Source organism: Myxocyprinus asiaticus, chromosome 33, assembly GCF_019703515.2.
Source record: "Myxocyprinus asiaticus isolate MX2 ecotype Aquarium Trade chromosome 33, UBuf_Myxa_2, whole genome shotgun sequence".
Taxonomy (NCBI): domain Eukaryota; kingdom Metazoa; phylum Chordata; class Actinopteri; order Cypriniformes; family Catostomidae; genus Myxocyprinus; species Myxocyprinus asiaticus.
In genome coordinates this window covers 32,205,724-32,223,480 of record NC_059376.1, presented here as the reverse complement: position 1 = coordinate 32,223,480, position 17,757 = coordinate 32,205,724, and the positions used below count along the sequence as shown (strand labels likewise).

Below are 17,757 nucleotides of genomic sequence, written 5' to 3'. Positions count from 1 at the left end.
CATGCCACCACAAGGACCTACTAAGTAGTGGGAATTGGGCATTCCAAACTGGGGAGAAAAGGGGATGAAAAAAAAAGAAATGCCGATGTTTATGATGCAATTTCTCTGTATGTAGCCTTGAATAGGTTTCATTCAGGCTGTCAAACCACAAACAGACATACTTGTAACTGAAAATACATTGTGTAGGTTATTTGAAAGATACTTATACACATTTTGATCAGCCTCCGGAGATGTTGCGGCAGTATGCAAACCTTCATAGAAAATAATAGTAATATTTATGAAAATATTCATAGAAAATATTGTAGTAATTATGCAATGATTAGCCCTTTTTTATATCTGGGGGAAAATGCCAATATACACTACTGGTCAAAAGTTTTGAAACACTTACTCATTCTTTATTATAATTTCTTTTCACATTTTAGAATAATAGTAAAGTCATCAAAACTATGGAATAACATAAATGGAACTATGGGAATTATGTTGTGACTAAACAAAATCCAAAATAATCAAAACTGTGTTATATTTTAGTATCTTCAAAAGTAGTCACCCTTTGCCTAGAATTTGCAGAAATTTACTCTTGACATTTTCTCAACCAACTTCTTGAGGTATCACCCTGGGATTCTTTTTAAACAGTATTGAAGGAGTTCCCATCTATGTTGGGCACTTATTGGCTGCTTTTCTTTATTATTTGGTCCAAGTCATCAATTTCAAAAACTTTTTATTTTATTTTATTAAATTTTAGTTTTATAATGAAATAAATTAATATGGTGGCACAATTATATTTTTGTCTACAAAACTAATTTCAAACATTTAAGCATATGCCTTCAGATCAAAAGATTTTTAAGATCATGAGAAACATTTCAATCAAGTGTTTCAAAACTTCTGACCAGTAGTGTAGATCGATAATCATCTGGAAAATGTTCTGGGCTGCATTTCCCAAAAGCATAGTAAGCCTAAGTAGATTGTAGAAACCACTTGCGCCAATGGTCTCTACGATCAACTTAAGCCTGTGATGCTTTTGGGAAACCCAGCCCTTATTATCCCAAGCCTAATAAATGGTATAATGAGCAATCAAGCATTCATTTTCACAATATAACCACCAACAGACACAAATGCAAACTCTGATGCAATCTGGAGATGGATTTCAGCTGTTTCTGAAGACTCTGCGGTCTCTTTCTTCTCACATAATAATGTAATTTCAACTGAAATCATTATTTCATGTCCTTTTAATTATTTATTCTGTAAGTAAGCATTTAAAAAGTGGAATAATCAAATTTGTTTCCTGTTGGGGTTTATTCTGCATTAACGACAGACTGACTGCAAGCTATCCCTTACGCAATTTTGACACAGTTTTGGAGATTTCGTTCTTTCCAAATTCATGTTGATAATAGATGTATTTGTATGCCTATTGCCCACATAAACAAATAGCTGCCTGGGTCGCCTTCCTGTCTAATTGGGCAGAATAAACTACAGTGAGGTTGAGTCTTTTTGCCTTTATTTATGTCAAAACTATGGCTATGCAAGGCAATGTAGGTGACCTGAGGTGGCCAGTGAAATCAGAGCTGGTGTGTGCATAAATCCAGCACTAAACAGCCTGCCCAATAACAACAACAACAGCCTACTGCGTCAACAGCGTCAAGGGGCTGGTTGACCAAAGATGGGCCTTTATTACAGCAGTGGGAAGACAGGATTCCGCTAGAGTCCAATTGATAATTTTAGCGGCGTCTTCCTCCTCTTGGCTAGCAGCAGTAATCCTTTAAATGTGTAAGGAGATTGCAACATCTTGCTGAAATCATAGACCTCTTGCCTTTCTGGCTAATCCTTACAGAACCTCAGGAATTCATTGATCTATTTAATCAGCCTGTTGAGGATACCTCTATGCTGCTATGCCCCACCTCTTTTATGGTGTAATGTTGGGACGATTCAAAACTTGTTTATCACTTTCTGTCAAGCACGGTCCATGGAGGACAATTCTCCTCTCCAACAAGCTGTGTAAGAACTTATATTTCACCAGAACCGGGCTCAATGCCGAATTGTGTTTGTGCTGTGTCTGTTTGACTAAAGTCCCAAGAGTGCCACTTGACTGTGTGTGTGTGGGGGGCCGAAATGCATCCAGCGAGAGAGAAAACTAAAATAACATGAATGACACCTCCATGCCGTAATATCAGGCTCGTGTTTCAAAGGGAGTGCAGGGGGGAATGTGTAATGCCACAGAGGAAGAAACAGAGAAAGAGGGACATTTTTGGCACTGACCAAAATAAACAAGACTCTTCACTGTGCAAATGTTGTTTCAGAAAAGAATTACCAGATGCAGCTAATTTCAAAGAGGATGGATAAGAAAGAAAGAAAAAAGAAAGACAGAAAGAAAGAATGAAAAGAATGAAAGAATGAAAAAGAAAAGCAAAGCTGCATTATGCTGCCTTCATATCCTCATCGAATGTTCCTTTACGTGTTTTTCCTTACGAGGAAATTGTTATCATGACATGATGTGCATTCAAGTGATTTTACTTGGAAGAAAATGCATATGTTGGGCAATTCCTTTTTTCTTTTTCATATTCTGATTAACACAGGAAGCTTTTTTTGCATTAGTTTAAACATTTAATTAGCACACCCGAATTCACTGTGGTGCCGTTCATATGTGGGCACAATATAAATATGATCATTCTGGGGCCTGGGTAGCTCAGCGAGTAAAGAAGCTGACTACCACCCCTGGAGTTTGTGAGTTAAAATCCAGGGTGTGCTGAGTGACTCCAATCAGGTCTCCTAAGCAACCAAATTGGCCTGGTTGCTAGGGAGGGTAGAGTCACATGGGGTAACCTCCTCGTGGTCGCTATAATGTGGTTCGCTCTCTGTGGGGCGCGTGGTGAGTTGTGCGTGGGTGCCGCGGTGGATGGTGTGAAGCCTCCACACACGCTATGTCTCCGCGGTAACGCGCTCAAACCGCCACGCGATAAGATGCGGAGGCAACTGAGATTCGTCCTCCGCCACCCGGATTGAGGCGAGTCACTATGCCACCATGAGGACTTAGAGTGCATTGGGAATTGGGCATTCCAAATTGGGGAGAAAAAAGTGAGAAAATAATAATAATAAAAAAATTATAATAAAAAAAAATGATCATTCCAATATGACTTTAAGGCAGCATTTAACTTAGTAACAATAGAAACTGAAAAATTATACCAAATAAATACATTATTATACTAAGGAAATATTTTTAATCTTGTTGTGATGTGAAATATGGAGGAGTAAAGTATGCATTTAGTGGATGGAGGTGCTACTTCAATCTAAAATGCTTTTTAATTAATACAATTTTATTGGTAGGAGCAAAACTGCAATTTTGGTACAGAACATCTTAAGCCACGTCCACACTAATAAGTTTTCTTTGAGAATGCATTGATTCTGCTGTTTACACTGCTCATTCACAGCGTTTTCCTCCATAAAAACTTCCACATAGACTTGTAAAAATGCTCACCGTAACTGCATACTTTGGAACTGCATACTTTACTGCATATGATTATTTTAGGAAACTGACAACAGAGTTTTCAAACGAGGGGGCCTGGGTAGATCAGCGAGCAAAGACTCTGACTACCACCCCTGGAGTCTCGAGTTAAAATCCAGGGTATGGTAAATGACTTGAGCCAGGCTTCCTAAGCAATCAATTGGCCCAGTTGCTAGGGTGGGTAGAGTCACGTGGGTTACCTTCCTTGTGGTTGCTATATGGTGGTTCTTTCTCTCGTTGGGGCACGTGGTGAGTTGTGCATGGATGCGACAGTGAATAGCATGAGCCTTCACACATGCTAAGTCTTCTTTGTAACGTGCTCAAGCAAGCCACATGATAAGATGTGGGGGCTGACTGTCTCAGAAGCAGAGGCAACTGAGATTAGACCTCTGCCACCCGCCACTACGAGGTATAAGAGAGCATTGGGCATGCCACATTGGGGAGAAAATGGATTAGTGTGGACGTGGCCTAAGAGAGTAGTATCCCTTCCAGGGCTGTATTACAGAAACATCCAAACTCTAGAATCCTATTTTATCTGTTTAGTCACCAATGTTATTTGAGAATCCCAACTTGAACTACAACTTGTCATTTCTTACCATGAGACCTAAGCCACGTTCACAATAATACATTTTTGTTTAGAAACATATTGATTTTGCTAAGTTTACACCTCTTATCCACACTGGAACGTGTTGTCCTCCAATGAAAACGGAGAATTTTGAAAATGCTCTCTAGTACCACATACTTTGGAAAACAGTGACATTGGGAAATGGAAAATGGAGTTTTCAACTAAAAAGTGTGGAAGTTAGAGTGGAAACCTTAAGCTTGGGAAGTTTTAGCTCTTATGAGAAGAAAGAAAGAATTAAACTGAAGACTGTAATGAAAGAATATGATATGTAAGGCCTAAGATTTCATTGACATCTTTTTTTTATAAGACCAGACTACTAATATTCAGATCTTCAAAAAAAAAAAAAGCCCCATCATAATAACTGACATCCACTGGACACACAATTTTCCTTTCTAAGCCCTTTGTGTGAGCAGTGTAAAAAGCAATCGTGTCTCTAGCCACAGTGGATCCAGTTCATCCTTTTCTGCTGTGCTCCGAAACACAGCCCACTCTGGATGCATTTTACTTTAATTCAAAACACTAAATCTCTTACAAGGAAGGATTTCACCCCCAAACCCCCCTCTTTTTTCATCTGCCAGATCCGTCAAACAAAAAAGGCTTCCATTACTCCCCCCAACCATCGTGTGGGACGTCAGGCTTTTCCAGAGCTCGCTCTGCTTTTGAAGTGTCTGGCTGCTGCGTTCCTTTGAAGCGGGGTTGGAAAATCTCGTATTGAACTAAGAACCTGCTATGGCTCTATAGATTACTGTCTGTCAGTTCATCAGACTGCGGCCCACTTGCTTTCCGCTAATTATGAGTGACAGTTTTACCAACAAATTCAATCGGCTTCTAGACCGAACTGATTGTGTATTCAACAGTTTGTGTTCACTGTGAAACAAGGGTCGTCTTCAACAAGATTTCCACAGAATTGAAACGCCCCCGTCATTCAAGTTCTACACATCCCCACCCCTTGCATGTTTGTTGATTAAATATTTTGTATAATTTGATTATACTTTCAGCTACCTGCATGAGTATAGTAGAGTATATTACTCTCAGCTCCATTAAAAACATAGTAACATGTCTCCCTAAATCTCAGCACAGAAAATGCAAAAAAACAAAAGTCTGCAGATCGCATCTGGGTCTGCCCATGGCCTTTGAATTATTGCGATAAAGGGATAAATATAATTCACAGTCCCAAATCACGTCATTATTCAAAGATGCCGCCCTCTTTTTCCTTCCCTCTCTTTCTGAGCTGCATTTTCAAAGTTGCATTTAATGTAAATTGAAAACAGGAATCTGCTTTAGTAGCTTGAGTACCGCCTGTCTCTATGGATCAAATCAGAATAACTAATTTGGCCAAATACAAAAGTCATTGTAAAGACCAGAGTTCCTCTCCAGAGAAATACACCTCTACAGAACAATACATCTCAAAGCCTGGCTTGATCGTTACCCCCGCAGAATGACTGGAATGTCTGAAGAATCTCTTGAAAGAAATGGGGTGAGGCCACAACAACTGACCCTAATGTATTCAGGCATGCCATGTATTAACCTCCAATCTCTAATCCAAGTCCTCTGCCTTCCATTAGCCATCAAATAATTTAACATTTTATGCACAGAGTTGACTTGCCTTTCTCTTATTTTTAGCACTTGTTTTAATCACCTTCTAGGTATTCAAAAAGGACCGGGTTTATGAATGAGGAACTGAAGAAAAGACTTCAAACGCTTTCAAGACCCCCTAGTTCACACTGATTAAAGCCAGTTTCCATCTAATTCTGTGGTTTTCAAAGCCTCTCGGCATCAGGTTTTAGCCATTTAAGAGCTGTTCTTTGTCCTTCCTTTCAATGTGGCCCTTTTCGGCACACCTCATACTGTAAAGCAATCAGAAACCCTGGAGGGGATGTTTCCATATGACATCATCACCTCTTGACAATAGCCTCCAGATGGCGAAACCATTTCACTTCTGAAGGGGAATCTTAGACATAAACCCTCACCATCCTGACCACCAGAATCGAGTTTGAGTGGAAACCCCCGTTATTAAATGCTTAAAACTTCTGGTAGTGCAGTCATGTAACTTTGAAGTTGTTAAATTATTACATAATCACTCTTAAGATGGATTCCGCAGAAGTGACGACTTACTTTTATTTCCATTAGACATTTGGAAGATGTTACAGTATGTAAGGAGATGGCAATTTGTACTTTTCATAACTGAAATCTTCAAATCAGATATGACCAAACACCAGTTCAATCACATTAATGGTTTTAGCGACCAAACAGGCCTTTGGAATATAGGTGAAATGATTCCTTTGTCGCAGATTAATTATCCTTTTAAAAATATCACGTACAAAAAACTAACATATTTATAGTGCTTCCAAGGCAGCACTGTACATATACCTAAAAAATTCTAATTAGTGATTTTTCAAACCATTAAACTTAAATATTAACTCTTATAAGTTCTTAAGTCATTTAAGATTAAAGTTTGCAAATCACTCAATCACTGACATGATAGAGTGTTCGGCACTCAAAACCTAAAGGACAGTGATAACTTCATCTTAATATTTGAATATTGGATTCCAATTGGTCTTCTTTCTTTCATGTATTTGCAGACTGATTTGTGATTGGTCTTTTCTTCTTGTAATTATTTAACCATATGCGCTCCTTTGTGTGTGTTAATTCTCATACACAGCCGACAGAAAACAAGATGCAGCAAAGCGATTCAGATGAAACATTTACTCTGAGCCAAAGCCAAAAACTAAGCTTATCTAAAACTTTTAACACTATTTTTGGTAGCACTTTATTTGACAGTACTGTTCTACATTTACGTACTATGTAATAAATATAACTATAGTAATTATGAGGTACTAACCCTAAACCTAACCCTAACTTTAACCCATATTAAGTACAGTACATGTACTTACCCAATATTACTCAGTACTTTCTTGGGTATACTGAAAGTACACGTACTGTAATATAAAGTGCAACCCTATTTTTGCTGCCTTGCAAGCACTGGCATAAGCACAATATTTTTCAATACTTACTCGTCGTCTGGTGTGAGCTGCACCGGTTCATTGGTGAACTGTGTGTCGAAATTGTCTAAACCATAGTCGTCTGTGATCTGAGGTTTGAATGGTGGTGTCACCTGCTTTTGTTCCAGCTGGAAGAGAAATGTGGAAAAAATTATCAGTTGGTACACAGTCCACTCCAACATCACAATATCAATACCCCTGATCAGGAGAAATTGCCTAATATTGATTAAGCTATACAAAGTAAGTGATTATAGCTCCTTTCCAAACTTTACAGAGCTGCCTTGCTGTCTACTGTCTTGCATAGGCAGATATCTTATAAGGGTCCGTTCACACAGAACATGTTTTTGAATTCATCTGCATTGTTTTTCAATTGTTTTTCTATGTAAACGTGCTAGATAGACATCTTTAACTGCTGCATATCTTGCTGTTTTTTCAGCATCTCACGCATGAGCGCTGCATTTTTTAGATGCCACATCATATTAAAAAGAACTTCAATCTTGAGACACCTTCTTTCTGTTCTGTTTGTTGAACTATCTGTTGGTCTGAACGGCCCCTAAGGTTGCATCTGAAATAAAACCTCGTAAGTGACTGATTTGGAATGCTCTACATATAGAAACTCAACTCACAACTGATCCCACCAAAGATTGATGTTAGCATGTTGCTAAGCTAACAACGTGATACTCTAATAAGCTTAGAAATATACACAAATATTGGGTAAAATAATCCATTTACAATTAGTTTGAACTTTTATCAATACTGTTTGAAATTGAAAGGAATGAACAATTTATTGTCGACAATTCTCTCGAATCATGTTGGATTCATTTTTCCATTCTGGGATAGCCTTCTCCTCGAAGGATACATGTGAATGCCTTTGACTGTAGTCAAAAGAAAGTATCTTAGAGGGCGGCATAATGTTGCCGCCTACTTTTTAGAACAGCTTTTGCATCAGTAATGCACCTATGATGCCTTAAAATGCTATCTAGGAAGGAAACTCACTAGGTGTTGGAACAGAGCAAAAACATAAATGGTTGCTGTACTGCGACAACTGTGTAAAACCACAAAAACACAGGCAAAAAAATGCAGGACAGAGAAGATTTTTAAATGATGTTCTCTCAAGGTCGGTAATGAATAATATTCCATTGCATGCACCATTAAAAACACTTTGAAAAGTACCAAAAGAGGGTGAAATGCCCCTGTGTGAGGGACAATTAAGTCTGTGTGAGTTCTGAAGTGCCTCAGAGAGTTTTTCATAAAAGCAAATAAGACAAAACAAAGTGGCGAGGGGCAAGGAGAGAATTTTCATGAAACATGAAAGAAAGGGACAGTGGTATTTATTGTGGGCTGAGGTGATGTTATGCACTCATCAGAATGGACAGATTCTGTGGTCGTCAACACTATGGGTCAGATAAGGTTTGTTTTCATGTTGTGGACTCTTTTTGCTTCTCTAACGTTCTCTCTCTGTTTTGAGGACATGATCCTGCTGTGTTCCACTCCACTCGAACAGATGGCCCCTCTTCTCTACTTTCACAATATTCTCACTCTCTCTCTGATCAGATTGTTAATTCATGACTACCTTCATGTCTCTTTTGTTGGTTTGCCAGATAGAAAAAGCAACTAGATTTTTACATGATTTTCCAAGTACATCTGGCTGGTTTTCAAGGTTGTAGGTTTGTGAGAGCTTGACATCTCAATTTGCTCTTTTTACATCCCCCTTTCCCTCTCCTTTGCAAATCCTCATCTGCCATTCTTACATTTACGTCACTTGACTTTTCCCCAAGAGCAATATGCTTTGTCTTGCATACTTATGGATTGCAGTGTAATGGCAAAACAAAAGCGAAGAGAGACATAACAGAGAATTTAAAGATGACACACAAGGGAAAAAGAAATGTTAATTGGTGCCCAGCCGCCGTGCATGCATGTTTTTTTTATTCCCGGGACCATTGACTCCAGAGAGTGAGGCGTGACTCAGTTGGCTGCAGCCTTTCTGGCAGAACATGCTAACGCTCGTCTCTGTAGCAGAAAACCAATTACACACGCATACCCATCCAGATGCACAGAGAGTTTTCACGTGGACATGTGGGAGGGGATTATTCCCACACATCTCTTTCTCTAGTTCTCACTTTCATGCCGCTCTCTCAGTCTCTCTGTCGGGGTCCGGCATCATCTTCTCTCCATGCAGAATGTGTGACGAAATGGTAGTAAACTTGCTGAAATGTTGAGATAATCTGCTGGGATCAAACAGCACTGATTGCAATGGGACACAATGTACCTTAAGCAAGCTTAATATGGTTAGTGGGAGCTATTACGAAAATGAAAACTAGAAGTAAAAAATATATATTTTTTGTTAAATTAAAACTTGAGATTGCAAAAGAACAATAACTGCACTAAAACTATGAATGTACACTATTATACAAATGAAAACTAAAGAGAGTAGGGGTTGCACCAACTACTGGATTATTTCTGCCACTTTTCTTCACGTTGGATCTGTGTTGACTTGTCATGGATAACATGACTTGGATAAATGCCCCTGAAATGCCAGAGTGAAGGTAGTTACAATTTACTACTCAGTGTAGCAGCAATGGCACATTTATAGCACATGCCATTGTCCGCAAGGACAGCAATATTTTGTGTTGTTGTGAATTTGATAAACTTAAACTTTGAGTATATACAGAGTGGTATGCATCATTAGGAAAATGGAACGATTTGCGGGGCTATGCTTTAAAGAACAAAAACTAAAACTAAAAACTTATGAAATAATAAAATAAAACTAAAATATTAATTTTCATAATATTTCATCAAATATAACTGATCTAAAAAAATTAAAAAAAAAATTTTTTTAAAGGATTTATCCACCATTAAAACTATCTTGACCTAAAATTAAATACAAAAATACAAAACAAAATAAAGGCTACACATGAAAAAACAATAAAAATAAATAACCAAATAAAAAAAAAACCTTTACAAAACTATAATAACCCTGCTCTTAAGACAGTGGAGTTTTCTTTCTGTCTGTCTATCTATAGATCAATATATTACATAGTTATCCAGTATAAATTATACATATAGAATATCAAAAACATGTTGAATAGCTTTCCTATAGTTTAAATGGTAGATTGTAGCACTAACTACACCAAGGTCACTAGTTCGTTACCTGGTGAATACACATACTGATAAAATGTACAGCATGATTTGCACTTTAAGTCGCTTTGGATAAAAGTGTCTGCCAAAATGCATAAATGTATATATGTACTGTAAATAAACTATACATTTGAACCTTTTATATTAGACTGCATAGACAACCATACAGATTTTTTTAATCTTTTTTATTTTTGGATAGACAATACAAATGTGTGCGTACATATAATAAAATCTCAGAGGACACACATAAACACACCAAGTCAATTAAGACATAACTGCACCCTCAGCATTCACCAACTCTCTGCTTATAGAATTAGGATTCCTTTGTGAGTTATTTACACACAGAGATACTATCTAGCGACATAAAGGCATAAAGCATGTTGAAGCAGTCAACATGCTCTCACACAATTTTAGTTAACCTGTGTCTTTAGTGATTTGTTTTTTTCTCTATCATTTATACAGGACATGAGTTCATAAAATTTCCTCTTACTGTTGAGACTGAACTCAGATCAATTTTTGTCCGCCTATTGTAAAGGGTAAAACTGACTTCACAACCTGTAATGTTTATGTATTGAATAAATGAAAAAATATCTTGTCAAAGCCAAAGGTGCTGCGGTAGTGCACATGCTCTTGATATGGAGCCAAAAAATTGGACATTTATAAATTAATTTAGGATTTCAGGATTGTGGGATATCATAGGCAGCAAAAGACACATCTATGCTGTCTTTAAAAATCCCTCAGATTAAAGCTGCACTCCATAACCTTGTGCTCTCAAGCGACATCTGTGGTTGCAATTTAAAATTGCAAGCAATTTGCGGAAGAATACATTACGTCAGTCGTGTTCTGGCACTGCTCTTCTGGCAGATGAATCTCCCAATTTGAGCTTATCTGGACATCGACTGTGTGTGATCATGACTGGACCCGGAGTCATAACATGCTATTTTCATGTTGATATTATGTTATACAATTAAACATTTGAAACGGAAATATTACTTGCTTTGATGAAGATAAACAACACTCTTATTTCCATATTTGAATGAATTTTACATTTAAATCGCTTTTCTGACACTACACTCTTTTAAAAAGAGAACAGGGGACTCTCCCCAGCCTCCACCAGCAGATCTTAATATGATTATTCAAGTGTTTTATCTACTATTAATGTTTGAATTGTACTACAAGGCTTTATTATTTTTATACTCTATTGTCCAGCCTCAGTTACTACAATAGCATGTCTATGCAATGCACACAATAACACCATAAACTAAAAACATAAAACGAGGATTCAATAATGATGGGGATAAAATATACTTTATTAAACGTAAAAATAATATGTTTAAATATGCAATATAACAATTACAAGGAGTCAATTTCAGAAGTCATACATATTAAACATGTCACAGTAACTTCACCGGACAACATAGATACATCGCGATCGGTTAACACACGAGTAATGTTCAATTCCTAAAAGCATGACAAGCAATATAAGCTTCAACAACCCTACCAGAAAATATATCCAAGCATTATAGCAGGTAAACAACTTCGCCAAATGGATAACAGATAAACATCCATCTAGAGTGCAACGATGCTGTCCTGAAATGAGTGAGTGTTACTGAACTGAGCTGAACAGCGTAGTTAGTTTCTCCAGCCGGAACATGAGACAGCCGGTACTTCTTTCCTGTGCGTGCGGATATGACGTAATGAAGCAAGAATGTACGTCATAAGCCAGTGATTTCACGCCAAATCGAACCCAACAGCTCAAAATACAAATAATTTATATAGGCTTACTGTAGTGAATCGGGGTAAGGTAATGACATTGTTTTGAACTGATTGTTTATGTACTTAATCAATAATGGCAATTTGTTCATTTTTAACCAAAAAATCTTATGAAGACATGCAAATATTGCATTGGATTTGGATGTGCCTTGTTGCCTTCCTACCTTTGTATACTGCCTGCTAAGGAGCCAGTAAATTTAGCTAGGTATGCCAAAGGGCATAACTTCTCCCTGCTCAATTGTCTATGAGCACATGACCCAAACCTTTTGGTTCTCTGGACTAGCCTCAGATGTAGACTTCCTGTGCCACCTCTCTGCTAAATCTGCCTTTACATGCTGCCATCACTGAGAGTGACGCAGAAAGAATGTGTGTTCTGTTGCGTCTCCCTCAGGGCCCACATTGCAGACGGTGTGAAGAGAGAGTGGAGAGAAGCTTTTACACCATCACAACGATTCTCCCACTCACTCAGTCTACCCCCTGCTTCCTTATTCAGTCCTCTTCTCTCTCTCTCTCTCTCTCTCTCTCTCTTCCAATTTGTCTCTCACTGTCTCAATCCACCTCCCTCTTCTCATTCGTCTCTCTCTGCTTTTCTCACTCTCTCCCACTTTGTCTCTTACCATCTAAAATCATCTCCCTCTCCCCATTCAAGCCGTTCTCACTCTCTCTCTTTTGCAATCTGCCTCACACTGTCAAAGTCAACTTTGCTCGTGGTCCCTAAAGGAAAAGTGAAGCTTTTCTCATTTTGCTAATCTCTTTTTTTTCTGTTTCCTCTCTCTGTGTTGTCTTGCTCTCTGCCATAAAATTGTCACGATTAGTCACAACACTTTCCATAAACATTTAGCTTTGGCCTCAAAAAGTAATTGGACACTTTTTAAGTCACACTTAAATTTATGAATGCCATTGCATGAATTTCCAGGCTGGTTTATGCTGGTTTGGTGCTGATCTAATTGATGGACCAGCAATGCTGGTCTTCTTAACCACAATTTTTTTTTTTTTATATATACTTTTTGATGCCAAGGACCCTCAAATATGACGATCCTCTAACTAGGAACCCCTTGTCTAAAATATAAAGGTAGCTATATATGTTTATGTATAAAACCCTATTTATACTGTTTGAGAAAAATAGTAAGTGTGATATTATAAAGATTACATTTATTTGCATTATTAAAAAATTGCCTTTTATACTGTCACTGTAATTTCTTGAAATGTCAAATGATTTTCTTTGCATTTAAGTTGACAGCGTTACTTTTCTACCCTCTATTAGAGAAATGTTACAGTACATAAACCTGAAGAAAAACATTTTCAATTTAATAAAAGTTTTTTTGTAGTCTTTAAAAAGCTAAATGAAGCAGTAATAATGCAGTTTTTTTTTTATTTATTTTTTTTTACTTAATTATTATTATTATTATGTTTCTTTAAAAAAAAATTATACTTTTTTTTCTGCTGACCCCCAAGCACCCCTAAAGGGGTATTAAAATCCCTGGGGTAGATAACAAAATATCAATAAAGTTGGGTTTATTTAAAAGAGAAAACTGAAAATGTAAATGTTAAATTAAAATATTTAACAAAAAAAGGTTTGTTTGGTTTTAAGTGAAAAAAGAAACAATACATATACTGTTTGAAATGAAGACAACATGTATTTAGTCACTGTCTGGTTGTGAAACATATGGTAGTTAATACGATGAACTACACCTGTGGTTATTCTGCTAGGACACCTGTTTGAACTTAAGAAGAACTGACTTCATAATCCACTAAAAATTACATTGGGAAAAGTTGGATAAAATTATAGCCAAAATGGTACAGAACAGTGAAGTTAGTTCTGAGAAAAAGTCTTGAAGCATTTGTTTGCAGATGCAACTGTTATCTAATGCAAATACGTTTTCAAAAAGTATCCAATCCATCCATATTTTTGGGCCACTGCATCTGTATTGGTATGCTCACGAAACTTCAACATCTGGTAAAGGTGAAAGACGAATGTTCACTCATCAATCACAAAAGGAAACATTTCTGAAACGGCAATTATAGCTTTATCTGAAAAGGTCAAGCTGAAATACATATCACACAGAAAAAAGAAAATGTATTAAAAAAAGAACATCAGTGAAAGCATCCACTTGAAACCACTTCGTACAACCACAGTAATAGTTTAGACAAGCTATGTGCTCTCAGTTGAACATCAAATCAATGTCTTAACTCATTCATGAGCAATTAACAATAAGTGTAGCTCAAGCCTGTTCATTAGCAAAGCTCTGGGGTTGATTCTGTGTATAATACAACAGCTAAGTGTGTATGTGAAAGAATCTGTGTGTTCAAACTCATCCATTAAGCTAACAAAGTGGCAGAAAATCTCAGCAATTGAAGCATAGCACGTTAGTGACAGAACTCTAGAGCACGTCATTTCCTTTCCACATTGCCGACCTCCCGAGTGCACATCAGAAAATACACAGTGGGCACGACCAGCCAACACAAATGCAATTACAGCTAATAAAACAGAACAGGTCGCAGCTGACTGACTGGCTGAGGAATTCAGTTATGTGAAGATGTACAAATACATTGTCTCTGAGAGAAGTTTGAGATGGTATCGTGAGACAGAATGAGATGGAGTGTAGCTCATATTCAGGCTATGTAGTTCTTACAACCCAGAATGAATCTGCATGCTTTTTGTCACATTTTCGACGTTGATTCTGAGGAAAATATATGTAATTCAGGAAAATGGATTTAAACAACATGTAATTGCATTCAAATGACATTTTACTTACTTAATGTGACATTTTTTAATAACATAGGATCTAAAAAAAAATAAAAATAATGGGACTTGACTGTATTCACTGGAAATGGATTGAATCATGAAGAGTGGTTTCTATACACTAAAAAATATTTTAAGATTTATACATTTTAATATCATAAAAAAATTCCATCAAATTGTATTGTGTAATCTTTAGCTAAATAAAATTAATACATATTAAGTTGTTTCATTATAATTAATTTTTTATTTTTTTAAGATTACACCATTCAATTGGATGGAAATTTGTTATGAAACTGAAATCGTCAATCTTAAAAGTAAAGGCTGAAATATTTTTTAGTGTATAAAAGGTAATTAGAGTGGAAGGGTAAAAAATAAATGAAGTTGATAACGTAGGATGGAAATTAGTTTGAGAGGTGGAGCAAGTTATGGCATTTCGATTAAAGATTACAAATACTTTTTTTTAATATATTGTTTTTTTATAACATGCACAAGAAGAACCAAACATGTAAGGGACAGGGAATGACGAGTGTGTGAATTCCATGGAAACCGGCGGTGCTTCTTTTTGAATTCTTGCGAATCTTCAGTATATTCCAAAATAAAAATCCCTTCCAGCACCTTTAACTTTACTCATTACCTCATTTTCATCATTCTCTCTTTTTCACTCACTGTCTGTCTATCTGTCTATCTCTGCCTCTCTGTTGTGAATCCAGAGTCTTCCTCCTATACATACTAACTCATCCATTACACACATGCATATGGTTTTCTGCAGTTCCTGAATATTGTATGTTCTCTCACTCACTTTAATATTTCAGCACTGTGTGCATCAGCAATACGAGGCCAATTAACAACCCCCCTTCAATCTTGTGGCGTTTCAGCAAAGGCTGAACCTTATTTGATATTCTCATTAATTTTTGCTGCTGTTATGGAGAAAAACACCCATCTATCAATGGCCACGCACTACATCCTGCATTCTCAAAGTGTAGTTCATAAATTCCCAGAGTCTGAAAGTGCTGTAACCCTTGTTTAAATAGACATCATCAAGACAACTGTAGTCTTTGGTAGAGCTTTCTACTATTTTTCAGGGAAATGTCCAATAAAGCTGATTTAGATCACTACTTTTATAATTTTAAACCAGGTCAGGCAGGTGCTGCTCAGCTGTGTTAATTGTATAATAACGATTAATCTTGGACCACTTCAATGGCAGCTTTTATTTTAAAGACAAATCAAAAAAGCATTCATGCCATTCCAAGATCATCAGTAAATTTCAATCACCCTAATTTTCAGCAAATGTAAACAGCAATAAAAACAGTAACTAATGTCAGAGCCATATCTTAGTAATTAGTGTGTGTGCTTCAGACATGTTGTGGGAGACATGGGTCTGTAACGTGTCCTGATCTCATCCCTCCGTCCTCCCTCAACCCAAATAATTTCCTGTCTGCTTCCATCAATAAAAAAGTAATAAAGCTTGCCATAAAACCTAAAGCTAACAAGTGACAGATGCTTACCTGGTCCCAGTCTATGCTTCTGAAGAATGTGTGAGACTTGATGTCTGTGAATCCGGTCTGAACTTGGCACCCCAGTCTCTCTTTCGGGTCCTGAACAGAACACATGCCCCATTAATAACACATCCAACAAAAGCCAGAACTTCACAAATATTTATATTACTTCATTTCGTGTATCCTCTGTATTTCAGGAGAATTGGGTTTATCCAAACTGTATTAAAGGATTAAAGTAATTCACCCAGAAAATCTGAAAAATAGCCTTATATCGGTCAAACCTGTATGACTTTTTTTCTTCCTTGAAACACAAAGTGAATTTTTGAAGAATATCCTTCCAGTTCGTTCCCATAAAATGCAAGTGAATTGTTCTTTTGAGTTGGATCTTTTTAATTAATTGGTTAATCCAGTTCACAAAACCGGTCCAAATGATTCTTTCATGAATTGGACTGATCCAGGTCTCAATTTCAACTTACTGACTCAATGAAAAAAAAAAAAAAAAGATCAGTGAGTAAAGACTTAAATTTCAATCTGTTCCTCACACAAAGCTATCATATGACTTAAGAAGACTTTGAATATAAGTTGCTTGGACCACTTTAATTATACTCTTATGGTGCTTTTTTTTTTTTTTTTTTTGTCATTTTGGAGCTTTTCAGCCCCAATTCTCATTTACTTTCATTAAAGGGAAGAGAATGGCCAAATTGTATGGGTCTGAAAAGTTATTTTACAGAAGAATAAAGAAATCTAGGTTTATAAGTAAAAATGGCTTTATTGCTTAGGCTTTCTTGAAATCTTCCCATAATACAGTCACTGTTTCATTCACTGTTGTTATCTTGCGCTCAAAGACGTTAGATGAGGATCCAGGAGTCTGTCAATGGCTCACTGTGCTGATCTACACTCGTTTAATCCAAATGAATCAGGCAGCAGCTAAGAGGGCTGATATAACTGATTACAGCGTGTTATTGGGCTTGAGGAACTCCAGCTCTTTGATAAACGCAATTTGTCTTTGACGATTAAAGGAAGACACTTCATTATTCAAAGATTTAATCAATCCAAACACACACAGGCACATAAACTCCAGTGCATACACCCTTATGAGACCGGAGTTATCTGGAGGGGACCCTTGATGATGACCCTCTTTATTTTAGTCCAGATATTTTAGGTCAAGTCTTCAACCCAACCCACTAGGAGATGAATCACAACATTACAACATGTGCTTCTATTCAACATTTGATTAAATACTGTGTGTTTGAAAATCAGATAAAAAGACAATGGTACAAGAATTTGTTCGTTTGAGGGATTTGATTGAAAGATTTAGACATTATTGCCAAAAATGTGCAGCTTAAGTACTCCTTATTCTCACCTTGTTCAAAAAACCTTTCAGTACACTCGCTGCCTTAACAGACAATGACCTGGGAATCCGTATCGGCTTCTCCAAAATGACTAAAAGAGAGAAAAGGAAAGAAAGAAGATAAAAGAGTATG

General features: G+C 36.9%; 1 protein-coding gene across 3 annotated transcripts in view; it reads right to left on the bottom strand.

The window, feature by feature from the left end:
* Positions 1 to 17,757, bottom strand: part of LOC127424282 (protein kinase C zeta type-like) — a 147,326-nt gene that overhangs the window by 3,605 nt on the left and 125,964 nt on the right. For all 3 annotated transcript variants that reach the window (XM_051669316.1, XM_051669318.1, XM_051669317.1), the window contains 3 exons: positions 17,637 to 17,716; positions 16,283 to 16,372; positions 7,136 to 7,251 (listed from right to left, as the gene is read on the bottom strand). In XM_051669316.1, coding sequence (XP_051525276.1) covers positions 7,136 to 7,251; positions 16,283 to 16,372; positions 17,637 to 17,716 — 286 coding nt within the window. The remainder of the gene's footprint in view (positions 1 to 7,135; positions 7,252 to 16,282; positions 16,373 to 17,636; positions 17,717 to 17,757) is intronic.